This window comes from Asterias amurensis, chromosome 1 (assembly GCF_032118995.1).
Source record: "Asterias amurensis chromosome 1, ASM3211899v1".
NCBI classification, from domain to species: domain Eukaryota; kingdom Metazoa; phylum Echinodermata; class Asteroidea; order Forcipulatida; family Asteriidae; genus Asterias; species Asterias amurensis.
In genome coordinates this window covers 7,492,294-7,506,051 of record NC_092648.1, presented here as the reverse complement: position 1 = coordinate 7,506,051, position 13,758 = coordinate 7,492,294, and the positions used below count along the sequence as shown (strand labels likewise).

The 13,758-nt window shown below is 41.4% G+C and overlaps 2 protein-coding genes across 4 annotated transcripts in view; both read right to left on the bottom strand.

Annotated features, from left to right (window-relative positions):
- LOC139944494 (cytoplasmic dynein 2 light intermediate chain 1-like) overlaps positions 1–13,758 on the bottom strand; it is a 416,808-nt gene that overhangs the window by 51,614 nt on the left and 351,436 nt on the right. For all 3 annotated transcript variants that reach the window (XM_071941536.1, XM_071941544.1, XM_071941530.1), the window contains 3 exons: positions 11,285–11,471; positions 11,047–11,115; positions 4,513–4,590 (listed from right to left, as the gene is read on the bottom strand). In XM_071941536.1, the coding sequence (XP_071797637.1) occupies positions 4,513–4,590; positions 11,047–11,115; positions 11,285–11,471 (334 nt within the window). The remainder of the gene's footprint in view (positions 1–4,512; positions 4,591–11,046; positions 11,116–11,284; positions 11,472–13,758) is intronic.
- On the bottom strand, positions 1,655–4,505 carry LOC139944512 (uncharacterized). The gene is made up of 2 exons (XM_071941555.1): positions 3,914–4,505; positions 1,655–2,768 (listed from the first exon to the last, which is right to left on the bottom strand). The coding sequence occupies exon 2, from the start codon at positions 2,606–2,608 to the stop codon at positions 1,655–1,657; it is 954 nt and encodes a 317-aa protein (XP_071797656.1). The 5' UTR covers positions 2,609–2,768; positions 3,914–4,505.

The following is a 13,758-nucleotide window of genomic DNA, read 5'->3' as shown; positions in this document are numbered from 1 at the left end:
CACTTCTCTGGTTTAACCTTCAAGCCAAACTCGGTGAGTCGGTCCAGCACAAGCTGTAGTCTCTCGAGCGTCTCCTCGAATGTGCGCTCAAAGACCAAGATGTCGTCAAGATAAACGATGAGGGACTGGAAGTTCTTGTCACCAAATGCTCTGTCCATCAAGCGCATGAAGGTGGCTGGGGCATTGCAAAGACCGAAGGGCATGCGTGTAAATTCGTAAAGGCCTCCGGTCCCTACACGGAATGCAGTCTTCTCAATATCCTTTGCATTAACAGGGATTTGATGGAATCCATGGGCAAGATCCAGGCTGCAAAAGAACTTCGCTCCGCCCAGTGCATCTAGAGCTTCATCAATGCGGGGGAGTGGATAGGCATCTCTGTGGGTTTTTGCGTTAAGGGCCCGGTAATCCACACAAAGCCTCAGCTTTCCATCTTTCTTCCTCACAAGCACGATTGGTGAAGCATATGGGCTGGATGACTCCCTGATCACGCCCCTGTCAAGAGATTTCTGCAAGTAGTCTCGAACTTCAGCCCACTGGTGAGGCGGTATGCGCCGGTGAGGCACTCGGACTGGTAAGTCATCAGTGGTGGCGATAGAGTGTGAGATTTTGTCACAGAACCCGATGTCATCTTCATCCTTACTGAATATTCTGGCACGGCTGGCAACTACTTGGTAAAGCTTTTGTTGCTGTTCGTTGCTGATCCCTGAACCAATTTTCACTCGTGACAGTAAGGCCTGGGCTTCGTCAGCATGGGGTTTTGAACCTGCTGCTACATCTGCTTGCATTTCTTGACTAACCGCGTTAGTAGCTTCAATGGGATGCTCGATGACTGCACTGCTCAGTTTTGCTACTGGAGTTCTTAGGGGTAGGTAGACGTCATTATTGGTGAAGTTAGCAATTTGTAGAGGTATTCTGCCTCTCTTGTCGATGGAGACTAGTGTGGGGGCTACAGCTAGACCATTTGGGATGTGGGTTGCTTCTGCGTCAAGCTGCTCTATCATGGCTTCATAAGTTACAACACCTGCAGCAGGTTTCACTGAGCATTCGATCACAAGCAGGGAGTTGGCTTGAACTAAAATTGGCTTGGAACCGACTGTTCGAACCTTGCCTGACACTTCCGTTTGACAAGGAGCACTTCTGACTTCCTCATAGAGGGCAAGGACATGTGCCCACTCTGCTCCGTCAGTCCTCTTATCCAAGGCATGTACGTAATTCGACCCGTCCTCTGCTCTCAAGGTCTCCCTGATGTCTCTGAAAATATTTGAGCCAATTACTCCGGGTACCCTCTTCTTCCTCTCTGCTATGGTGGTGCCAGTCGGGTCCCTGACGACGAGGAAACCCATGTTTGGAAATGACCGTCCTAGCGCCTTCAGGGTCAATTCAACGTAACCGATGTAGGGAATAGCCAAGCCTTGGGCACCGGATATGCTGAGGAACGAAGAAACATCTATACAGCGATCCTGGGAGAAGTGTTCTCTGAAGAAGGATTCTGTTATGGTTGAAACTTGCGCCCCTGTGTCAAGCAGACATCGCACGTCCGTTGCTTCTAGCTGGATTGTAGCTTCCGGGCAGGAACCTACTGCTCTCCTACATATCGAGCCTCCATCAATTGACTCCTTTATGCCTGCCGTGTGGCTCTCAACGACAGGCTCACTTAGTTTAACGGGTGTTTGGGGGCGCTGGTCTGGGGTCCTGGAAATGGACTGGCACTAGGGTTGAACTGGCTCTGTTGCCCTCGTTCTGAAGGAGAGTTATTACTTCTGGATGGATGGGGGCAGTTTCGCTGGAGATGCCCCGGTGACTGGCAATTATAACACCTACGGGGGTTCTGCTGACTCCAGCGTGGACGTGGTCTATCTCCATTAAGTGCCTTGATGAGGGTGTTTATTTGCTGTTGCTGTTGTTGCAGTTGTTTGCTCTGCATCTCCAGTAGAGCTCGTACATCGGGACTTGCAGCCTTCACCTCTTGCACAGTAGCCACCTTCTGTGCTGAAACATGGGTGGTGCCAAGCCACTCGATGGCACGATCTCGGGCATCGAAGAAGGACAAGGCTGGCGAGTCTATATTTAGGCGTCTCAGCTCCCTCTTCAGACCTTCATCGGTGACAGCCTCTGCTAATCTCCCCTTGAGCGTTTTCTGTCTCACTGCACTGAACGATTCATCCAGGCGCACCATTGAGTTAAACAGCTCCACCAGCTCCAAAGAACAGGTGAGCAGGTCATCGTTGGGACCCTGACAGTAAGAAAAGAACTTCTGCTGAAGTTGGGGCAAGGTGTTCCCGTCTCCAAACACCTTTAAAAGCACCTTGAAGATAGCTTCGGGGTCATCACAACTCCCTCTCCCGAGAATCTCCTGTCTTGCTTTCCCAGCGAGATGGTCAATGACGAAGGCGACAGCGTCTTTTCCTTTCAGCTCTCTCGCTGCAATTTGACCGGTCACATCGCTGACCCGTTCCAAGATGGATGGGTCAGTAGTTTTCTCCGGCTTCCCTCGGAAGCGGTCCAACCTCCGTCCCGAGGTATAAAACACCTTGTGTGGTTTGGAACTGCTAGCAGGCTCAAAATCTTCAATTTCGGCACCCAGCTGGTCTATACCGTCTGCCTCCATTGTTGACGACCAACTGTCTCCACCTCCGACTAGGCTGGGGTTGCTGCCTTTACGCCATCCTGCCGACTACGCCAAATGTGCCACCGAGAAAATGTGACAAGATGCGGATGATGTACATTAACTCTGTCTTGTTCTTTTATTATGGCATTAGCATAAAAACCTGAAATGATACAATAAACAATATCCATATAAATACTAAGCTTTGGAAAATACCAACTGAGCAAAGGACTTCATACAAGGAATAGTGATGACGATGGAAAATAAGAAAAGCAAGTATAAATGTGAGAACAAAACAATTTACATTAACTGGAGAGTTAGTAGTCAAAGTTCAATTTAGGAATACAAGGCACTTTTATGCTTTAACTTGCACAGTCAAAAGAAGAACAAATAACTAAGTAAATATATGTGGAAATAACCTCTATCTCTATTTCTGCTCAATAAACCTTGAACTCAACTTAGTCCAATCACATCCTTATGAATAAAGAACTAATAAAGAACTTGAACCATAACCCTTAAGTTAATACTGATCAAAGACTATAATCAAGAATGTACAAGGCAAGTGATTGCTTTGACTTGAGACTCTTAATTAATTAATTCACAAAACTTAGTCAAAGTGCATAGACTTGTTCTACAATAAACCTTAGAATTAATAAACCCAATAGCAGTACAATAACATTGCAGCTAGGCATTCCAAAGACTTGTATAATGAAACATAAGCTCTGGCACTCAGTACTTGTTTTAGACCGAATACATAATGAGTTTACAGTAGAGAATAGTAACCTACTTCTCCCTAGTGTACTCTTATCAAGATTAACAATAAACAAAGAACCCAGTGTAACACTAGAACATACAGGCAACACACCAGTGATCACATATCAATTGCTTGACTGAACCTTATGTAGCAGTGTACACTTAAGGATGCTATATCGATAAGCTATGCTGTGCAGCAATACTGACTATCGATATGCTCACTTCCTAACCACAAACATCACCCAGCATATGCTCCAGTGCACTTCTACTCTCACACAAAGAGGCAACTGACATTGCACAATGCCAATGGTGGAAAAGTTTGATCACAACACCCACAAGAGTGCTTTCAAACTAAATCAAATACAAATGAAACTAAAGCTATAAATGAACAATACAACTAATAGAAGTAATAATAAAGTGAACTTAATAAAGGAAACACTAAGAAATATCTGAAGAAGTTAAACCAAGTTCCAAATCAAAGTAACTTTCCCAACATTTAGAGACTAGAAAAGCAGTAACAAACCAACTTTAAAATACAATGTAAAATAGACTTACCCCAGCCTAGTCACTATAGATCATCATGAGGTGGTCCTCCAAACTTCTCCTTTCTAACTTGTACCATGAAAATCCATTAGAAATGTGTGAAATAAATGGATCTTTTGCCACAGAACAGATAACAATGTTGGCTGTACATGTGCTGTGGTATGAATGACTCACTACTTCTTAGAACAGATAAGCTAAACAATAGACAATGATAAGTAAGAGAGTCTTGAGATCAAGCGAGGGCGCTGCGCAAGGGCTATATGTAAATGACCTGTCACACTTTAAAGACAGCACTACTAAAACCAGATACCTACAATTTTGCATAATATTCACCTACCAGATAGCAAAAGTTTGCCTGCACAGGTACAAAAATTTCACCATCTTCATCATTTTATCAGCTTTAAATACCCATATTAACTAATTCGAACATGACCCTTCTGATCAGAGAATTGTGCACAGTTTGTATATTTACTCCATGATGTCAATAAGCAAGTTCAATTGTTTGTAACAAGCACTTTGTGATGACCCCCTTCCAATTCAGTTATGCATTTATACTCATCTTCGATCATTATAGGTATGTGTAGACATCAGTTAACAATTCAAACTCATACCTGTAAAGCTGCTCCATAATTATGTGCAACAAATCTCAATGTCTTGCAAATCATCTTTCTCTTTTCAGAATCAAAATCCTAAAAGGCAAACAGAGAAGCCAAGAATTGATTAAAATCTTATAAAACAATGAACAGGAATATGAAGTGGTATTCATTGATGAAAGAGTTATCTTACAAAACTATTGAAAAATTTACTATATGTAATGGACTCCAAGATAATAGTGCTCGATATTGGATAGTGTACTACGCGCAATTGTAAATCGCTAAAGTGCGCCCTCTACGGTATGATTTAATTTACTGGCGAGCTTGAAATCTAGACTATTCTGGCAAGCTACTATAGTCTTAGATATCTTGCAGCGCTGCGTGCACTGTGGGCATTGCCGTAGTATATAAATAAGGCTGTTATCACGGTTGTGTCCATGTAATGTATATTCAAAATGCGAACAACATGGCAGCGCCCACCAGCATTAAGTCGTGCCACGGTCGGACATACGACGCGTGATAGTTTGCCTGGTTTGCCTAACCATAAGGCTGTGTGTAATGGCCAAAACAAACAAAATGCAGGGATTTAAATTCTACATCTCCTTTTACCAGAAAACCAAATAATTATTGTCGTTATTCTAAAGATTATAGCTGACTACAGAAAACAGAATATCATTGATTGTACGTCTGCTTATGGAGGAAGAAAAATAATTCTTGCATCTTCGTTACGTCAGTTGTGTTTGTTTCATGGTTTCATAATTCCCCGAATGATTTGTCATGGGGACAAATCACAGGAACCACAGACAAACTACCTGCAGTGCATACTACCATGGAGGTAGAAACCTACTGTACATAGTAATTTTACAACAGCAAACACTATTCACTGCAAATAACTTGGGTTGTATTTAATTCTGATGAATGTGAAACCTGAAAGCATTATCTGACAGAGTTTCCTCTTAAAAAAAACATCAAAGGCCTGCTTAATGAATAACTGTAGAAAGAATTGTAACTACTGGGAAGACCCAAAGAAGACCCACAGCAAATTAAAGAAACGCAGAGTGAAATAAGAGTGACTTACACTGTGAATAATTATGATAATGTCCACTCCTTAAACTGTGAATAATTATGATTAATGTATGAGACTTCCAGGGAGATACCCGAAGAACTAGAAGAGCCAGTTCCACCATTTGTTTTTAAACATTTTTTTGAGGTAAAGTGGTTAATATCGCAAGGTACAATGGGCGTATAAGAATTAGCCTGTATACATACATGTACATACATACATAACATACATACATACATACATACATACATAACAGCATTTATAAGAGGCGCCTTCTTCCCAAGGTTACAAAGCGCCTACAGAAGATGCAACAAAGAAGTCCAAACCTCAAGATGTTCCAATGTAAAGTGAAGTAAAGAGTCAAGTATTTCTGTACAAATGAGTCTTAAGTAGTTTCTTGAATTGTTTATGTTAAGTTGCATGGCGAAGATGTGATGGTAATGAGTTGCACAGATTTGGAGCATCAGCAGAAAATGCACGCGAACCAGCTCTGGAGACTGTGCGATGTACAGCCAAGAGGTTCTCTGAGGAAGAGCGTAGAGAACGCGGTGGGACATATGGTTGTAGCATGTCAGATATGAAGTCAATTCTGTTTGAGATGGGCAGCCAGTGTAATTTCTGAAGTAGCGGTGAAATGTTGTCATGACAACCAGTCTGGCTGCTTTATTCTGAACTTTCTGGAGACGATTTATCATTATGTTTTTCTTTGTGATTCCTTTCAAAAGCGAGTTGCAGTAATCTAGTCTTGACAGCACAAGTGATCTAACAACGGAATGACATGTATCCTCATCAACGTATGGACATATCTTGGCGATATTTCGTAGGTGAAAATTTGTGTTGTTACTCAGTTGTGCAACATGATCGTCCATTGACATCCTGGCATCAAACACAACTCCCATATTTCGTACCGATTTGGCAGGTGAAATAGTTGTGTTTTCAAAAGTAAACTTGAGGTGACCAAGAGCTTTACTGGCAGTTTTGGAGGAAATTATGATGAAATCAGTTTTATCCGCGTTAAGTTTGAGTTTGTTGGCCACCATCCAATGCTGAATGTCTTTCACACAAACAGATAAATTGAACAATGCACATTCTGCATCTAACAGGATCTTTGGGTCAATGATGGAGTATGGTGACTGGAGTGGTTCAAACAGGTTGTGATGATTAATGTATTTATTTGTAATACAAGTAAGACTCCAGGTAGATACCCGAAGGGCAAGAAGAGCCAGTTTTCAAACAATTGTTTTTAAATAATTCTAGTTACCCACATGTACATGTATATATTTCTTCTTGTTTTTCCCCCATACACACTGATGTGTGTAATTACTGTATACTCAGTACTTACCCGAGTTCTGTGAAAAAATTCACAGGCATATTTCTCGGGTGGTATTTGAACCCACGACCTTTGCAATTCTAGAGCAGTGTCTTTATGTTGGTTGTTTATAATACAAGGATATGTAGACTGGATCCTTATACTGGGTCACAGTAAAACATTGATATATAAACAAAGCACCAGTCTACTTACAACATTGCGCGACAATGTCACAAAGATTTGACAGTTGCAACGACTGGAAAAGTGTATACGCTGACCTTTTACTGCTTTTGGTTTTTTAAAATAATTTTTCGCTAATTACATGATATTTTTTAAACGAACTTAGTTATGATTCTACACCACTAAATTGCATAAACGGTGAGCCAGTATGTCCCTTTAATCTTATCAACCTTATTTTTTTCACTTATTAATTATAATACGTAAAACATTCATCGGCATACAACCAGCACATTCCAATGCTTTAATAAATCTGATGAAACATAACAATGTATTGTAGCTTGTGCTATTGTCTGTATCTGTATCTGTATTGGTCTCCGTACAAACACCTGTTGAGGTTGTTGTCGTACGTCGGGTAGGGGTCTAAACGCAACGCAGCTTGACAAACCATTAGTTGTTGTAATGCACTTTTTCTGTCACTTGGTGGATGTTGATAGAGTCTAGCGCAGCCTTAAATGACTTAAGGTCAGGTGCTGTACGGATGTCTTGGGGAAGTAGGACCCACTATGGTAAGGTCCTGGGGTATAACGAGAACTGGTAACAGTCTTTATGGGCACGGATTTGTTTATATGTATACTGGCTACTAGATGATCTTGTGGTTGTGCCGGTGCATGAATTGAGATATTCCTTTATATTGCATGTAGGTGTTAAACCATGTGTTTCTGTGTAGATGGATGTTGAACGAGATTTAGTCCTTCTGTCCCGGAGTGATTCCCAGTTGAGGTTTCCTAGGATTGCAGTAATGCTGGACTCACGGCTGTAATCACGAACTGTGAATCTGGCAGCCCGATTTTGGACCTGTTCAAGTTTCTTAATGTCTGTGTTGAAGTGGGGATCCCAGATAGTAGAGCCATACTCGAGTAGTGGTCTGACTAACGTTTTGTATGCTATGGATTTCACATTGCTATTACAGTAGTAGATGTTCCTCTTTAGGAGCCCTAACATCCTGTTGGCCTTGGAGCTTATTTGACTAATATGTGTTGACCATTTCAGATCGTGGCTGAGATCAATTCCTTGGTATGGGTGATGTTTAACTTCTGCAAGGTTTGAGTTGCCAATATGGTAGCTAGACACAATTGGTTTTTTCTTATGTGTAATCCTCAGCAAGTGACACTTGGAGGTGTTGAAACATAGCTGCCAGTCAGTTTCCCATCTGTTAAGGGTGTTGATGTCATTTTGGAGTGAAATCGAGTCCATAGGTGAGGTAATCTTCCGGTAGAGTATACAGTCATCTGCAAATAATCTGACTTTGGAGAGCAAATCCTGAGGGAGGTTGTTAATGTAAATCAAAAACATCAGTGGTCCGAGAATGGTACCTTGGGGGACACCAGAGGTAACTTTACATTTCGCCGAGGATGCTCCTTCTAGTACCACCTGCTGATGACGTGAGGTGAGGAATGATTCCATCCAGCTAAGGTGACCATTCCTGATTCCGACGCTGTGAAGCTTCTTCAAGAGCCTCTGGTGGGGCACATAGTCAAAGGCCTTACGAAAGTCCAATATGATTAGGTCTGCTTGACTTTTGTTGTCAAGAATTCTTGCGATGTCATTTACTAATGCCGCTAGCTGTGTGTCGCAGGAATGACCCTTGCGAAACCCGTGCTGATTGTCTGCCAGGACGTTATGTTTCTCGAGGTGAGCCATTATGTGGTGATAAAGACAGTGTTCTAGAAGTTTGAAGGGGATGGATGTTAGGGAGATTGGTCTGTAGTTGGAGGGGTCCTTTCTGTCGCCTTTTTTAAATAAAGGCGTTACATTTGCATCTAACCAGTCATGCGGTAATTTGCCCGAGTCAAGTGATTTTTGGAAAATCTAGGTAAAAACGGGTGCCAGTGCAGAGGCGCATTCCTTCAAGACTCTGGCTGGAATTGCATCAGGACCAGACGCCTTGGAGGGATTCAGGTCTTTTAACAACTTCTATGTCTGGAATAGATGAGTCCCTCGTAGGTGGAATAAAACTAAGGTCTTCTGTCGTGAATACCGAGCTAAATTGCTTATTTGAGACATTGGTTTTGTCGGTTGGGGAAGAAACAGTATCGCCATCTGGTGTTAATAATGTCGAAACACCGAATACTTCCTGTCTCTTGGATTTGATGAAGTTCCAAAAAGGTCTTGTGTTGTTGCTCAGTTTTCTTGTAGAGGCATTTTTTCTTGCAGATGTCGCGTTTTATTGAGTTGTTGATCCACGGTAGTTTCCAGCTAGATGACGTAAGCTTGGTTTATAGTGCAGATCAGGAAATTGCTGAAGTTTTCAACAAGATGATCCAGGGTTGATTGTTTGATGTACTCTGGTGTTAAAATTTCTATATTGAATTCATCAATGTTAGCTTTGTTATACAAATAAATTTTACGTCTAGGTGGACATAAGAGTTTCGGTTTAGCAGAAATGTTGACTATGACTGCGTTGTGGTCACTGACTCCCGAGATGACATCAGTACTTACAACAAATGAAGGGCTATTGGTAAAGCACAAGTCAAGTAAACTGCGCCAATAAAGTATCTAAACACTTACAAATGGTCAGATATATCGGAACCTGAAATAGTATGCCCAAAAATAATTATTCATTTCTATTCACCGTTAATTTCTGCATATTTTGACACATCTTATGTTGCGCTACGATGTTGTTTGGTGGATTTATGGGCACTTGAGTGGCTTAAGGTCGAATTTCAAAAGTTGCAAAAGCCCCTATTCAAGCTAAATCATTGTATTGTGACGAGTAAGATCAGCATTTCTTTTGCCCGCCCTTTATAAATTATTTGTTTGTTGCGTTTTGGATAAATCGGTTGCGATGAACATCAGCAATAATTGTCAGTAACCAAGCAAAGGGGTCAAAGATGGGAGGCATACAACAAAATGGGTTAAGAGCCAGAATCCCTGATTATGGTAAGACAGGGAAAGGTGTTTCAAGATAACAGGAAAGATGGCTCAACTGACCAAACAGGAAAGAGGACGGATCATTGGTTTGATAGAAGCCGGTATGTCGATTCGAGCTGCAGCTCATCAAGTTGGAACGTCACCAGCGACGGTCAGTAAAATGGTGGAATGGCTACCAAGCTCAGGGAAATGTGGACAACCTGCCAAGGAGTGGCCGCCCGTGTGTGACTTCTGCAGTAGAAGAAAGTGAACAAGTCCATCAAGCCTGACACCACTCTCGAGGGATTGCGACGCATCCTGATCAGGAAATGGCAGGGGATTGACCAGGGACAGATCAGATGTCTCGTTTGGAGTGGCGCTTATATGTATGTATCTAATGAGCCTGTGACAAGGTATAATTCACAATGAGGGGGACTGTACTATGTCGCCTAAAGTGTAAGAACTGACATGATTTTATCCAGCCATGAAGTAAAAGATTTCCACTGTACTGATGTTCAGTAAGAACAGATTCCGCAAGGGTTATCCTGTGAAAAAAAAGAAGACAGCGGAAGCATGCTGGATGTTTCAAAGTCCAAGGGCGACAATGAACTACCACACGAACGGCAAGTATTTCTGCAGTTCGCTGTCATAATCTTTAGATTTGGATTCAGCGGTGTGGTGTCGAAATGTATCGCTAAAAGCAGACCTAAAAACATGTGTACAGCTAACCCACGCTAAAATAAGGACGATTTGTATGGGCTACTGGGAGGTGCAGTGTGTGTGGGTGACAACTTTATAGCCTTTGGTTTTGTGTAAATGAGTTGCTTGCGCATGCGCAGATAAATAGGAGGCGACATATTTTCTGTAATAGAATCATGTATATCTGTGATCTTAGACAAGTTTTTTTCTTACCAATGGTGTAATATTCCTTTAAATACTAGAGAATCTTGACCTGCTCTATTGCCTAGTCTAATTGTTGGTGGTGTATGTGTCTAGAAATTCTTGGATGAATCATTGTAAAATCAACTCAAGTGAAACATGTGTTACTGTTAGTGGTTGAGTGGTTAAAAGATTTGTTTAATAACCATACCTGGAAAATGTCGTACTTGGTGCCAACAATGACCAAAGGTAGTGGAAAAGGATCAATCATATCCTTGTCCTGTTGATAAAACAAACACACAGTACCATCTAAATAAACCCAATCAGCAAAAATTCAAATAAAAATCAAGCTAATGTAGCTAATTGATATTATCCATGAATATTTGAAATCATGTGACCATTGAAAAAAAAAATGTACCAAAATTACAATGTTATTTCTGTATACTCACAGGATGATCCTCTCCAAACAATTCTCTCGATCTCATCTTGATCTGCGCATTAATCTTTGGATTTGAAACAGATGATTTTGAGATAACCTGTTCAATCCTCTTCAGTGTAGTTTGTATAAGAACGTCCATAGTTATCCACAGTTCATTAGGATGGGAAAGGTCAAGAATCAGCATGAATGAAGAAGAACTGCATAGGAATTATAAATAGGATCGGTTTGCATATTATAATAAATACTAAAATGTATTATTTGTTTATTTGTATTTTTTTCTGGTAAATAAACCAAGCAACACAGAGTACCCTAAATCTCTACCCCTTTACCAAAGGAAGCATTTAACACAATTAAGAATGCATCAGAAACTGTGGCATAAAGGAATGAATGGGTTTTCAGCAGAGATTTGGGTGTGATCTCTGGACACAGTAGTCTTGGCCCAAGACTATGGTGCTTGATATTGGACTAGCGGGATGCCGCACTTCGCGCGGCACCCCGCTAGATGATGAAAATCCTTTTCACAAATATTTCGAAATGTAATGTGGGTGAGGGTGTTATATGCCTCTCTTAATATTTATGCATGGCGTCATAATTCTAACCCAAAATGAAGCTATTTCGCACGTCCGCCACTACTTGCAGTGGCTGCGCCCACCTCGTTTCGGGTTAGACGACGTGCCTTATGCATACTTCTAGAAACTATAAGGCTCCCCCGTGAGCCTTATAGGGGTCTAATATTTTGGGCCTCCTTAACGCTATACGTTTTTCAAATCAGCGTTGATAGGTGAAACTGACCGTTAGCCAGCAATAACTAAAGTTTATTTGTACTACACTACCAAAACTTTCCCCACACACTCAATTAACATTCATAATGCTTGCATTTCCTTTTTAAAAAACATCGTCAAAAAATGACATTTTCACGTCCAACGATACATAGCGTTGCTACAGCACTATAAGTAAAGCGAGTTTTCGGAACATGCTGTGTGCCACAAATCTAATTTATCTACTGTTTTTTGGGTGTTTTTTTCAGGGGGGGGGGGGGCGGTAAGAGCGTAGGCCTCTTTTTAATTTATTCTCATCTGAATTGGTCTCGTAAACTGTCTTGTCAATAGGCTGCATGTTACGGGAGCACTTAACGTGAACATCAAAAAAGTGTTTTGTTTATTGTCACTTTGGGCTTATTGCATCTCACGAAATTTTAACGACAAACGACACAATTTCTGACCGCGTTCATGTTCATGCTGCTCTAGGAACAAACTTCCATACATCCCATATCTCTGGAACCCTATATTGTACAAACTAAATAAAAACGATAAATTTGTCCTCACTCCTTAATTTTCTCTAACTTATTTCACTTTCAGAAAGCATGTCAAGTTATTTTTAGGGTTTGTTACGTCCAGTTTGGGTCAATATACAAACTCCTAAAAATGTACCCCATTCAGCTGCATGAGGTCTCTTTTGTTAATATTATCTCCAGTAACCAACCCGACGGGCCGATTGCTAAATTAGGCTACAAAATGGATTAGGCAAAATGTACATTCTGAGACCTGACCGACACACTGCTCTAACCAATTTTGTGAATGGACTTATTCAAAAGGAAACTTGTTGTCGTTTTGCTTAACAACTTTGACCAAATGCAAAGTTCTTTTTTACAGCTTCAAAACAGCCTTAGACGTACGTGTATAAGTTTCACAAACTTCCGTGATGGGGTAAACTCTGAAACTGCAACACTATACCTCCATGAACAGACCGTATTCTAAAACAGTATTCATGTACTCATTTGAGTTTACTGGCAAAAGATAGTGTCCATAGTTTAAAAACAGCAAGATAAGTTTTGCATCAATAGTGCAATTTCTGTATGGAGATTTTTGTAAGTCCGAGGTCGCCACCCACTTTCAACCTAAAGTGGTCCCACGGCGACCTCCTTCACCAAGCAACAGGTGGCCTGTCTCAAAACCAGACAACACACCACTCACAATACACTGACCAGAATGTAAGGAGAGGCTAGCCTCTTTGCGTAAGCCCCCCCCCCCACCCCAAAATGTTATTAATTGTAAAGTTCCCTTAGACACCTTCCAACCTATAGCCGGCCCTACCCAATGTTTCCAAATTATAAAGCTTCCGTTTGATCCCATCCTTGTCCATCATGATAATTCTCATGCCGTTTGGAAGTGAATGTTTTTTTATAAATATTATCCATTTAATCTTTTCAACAAATGAGTCACCTGTCAGAAGGATTTCTAGGAAGTCTGATAACAACATCGACCAGTGGTTGACACATAGTCGGCTGCGAAACATCAATCTGTGAGTTACTTCATTCATTCAATGCAAATTTCTGAGACTTGTTTCGGTTTTGTCCTGCACCCAGCCTCTTTGACCCTTTCGACCCTGCGCGGCGGTGAATGAACCGATCCGGAGAACCATGCTTAGTACAACATGAAAGTAACCCGACCAAAAAGGGCGGATCGAATGGCGGGTGGGCGGGCA

Coding starts and splice junctions, on each gene's coding strand:
- LOC139944512 (XM_071941555.1), bottom strand. CDS start 2,608: ATGGAGGCAGACGGTATAGACCAGCTGGGTGCCGAAATTGAAGATTTT.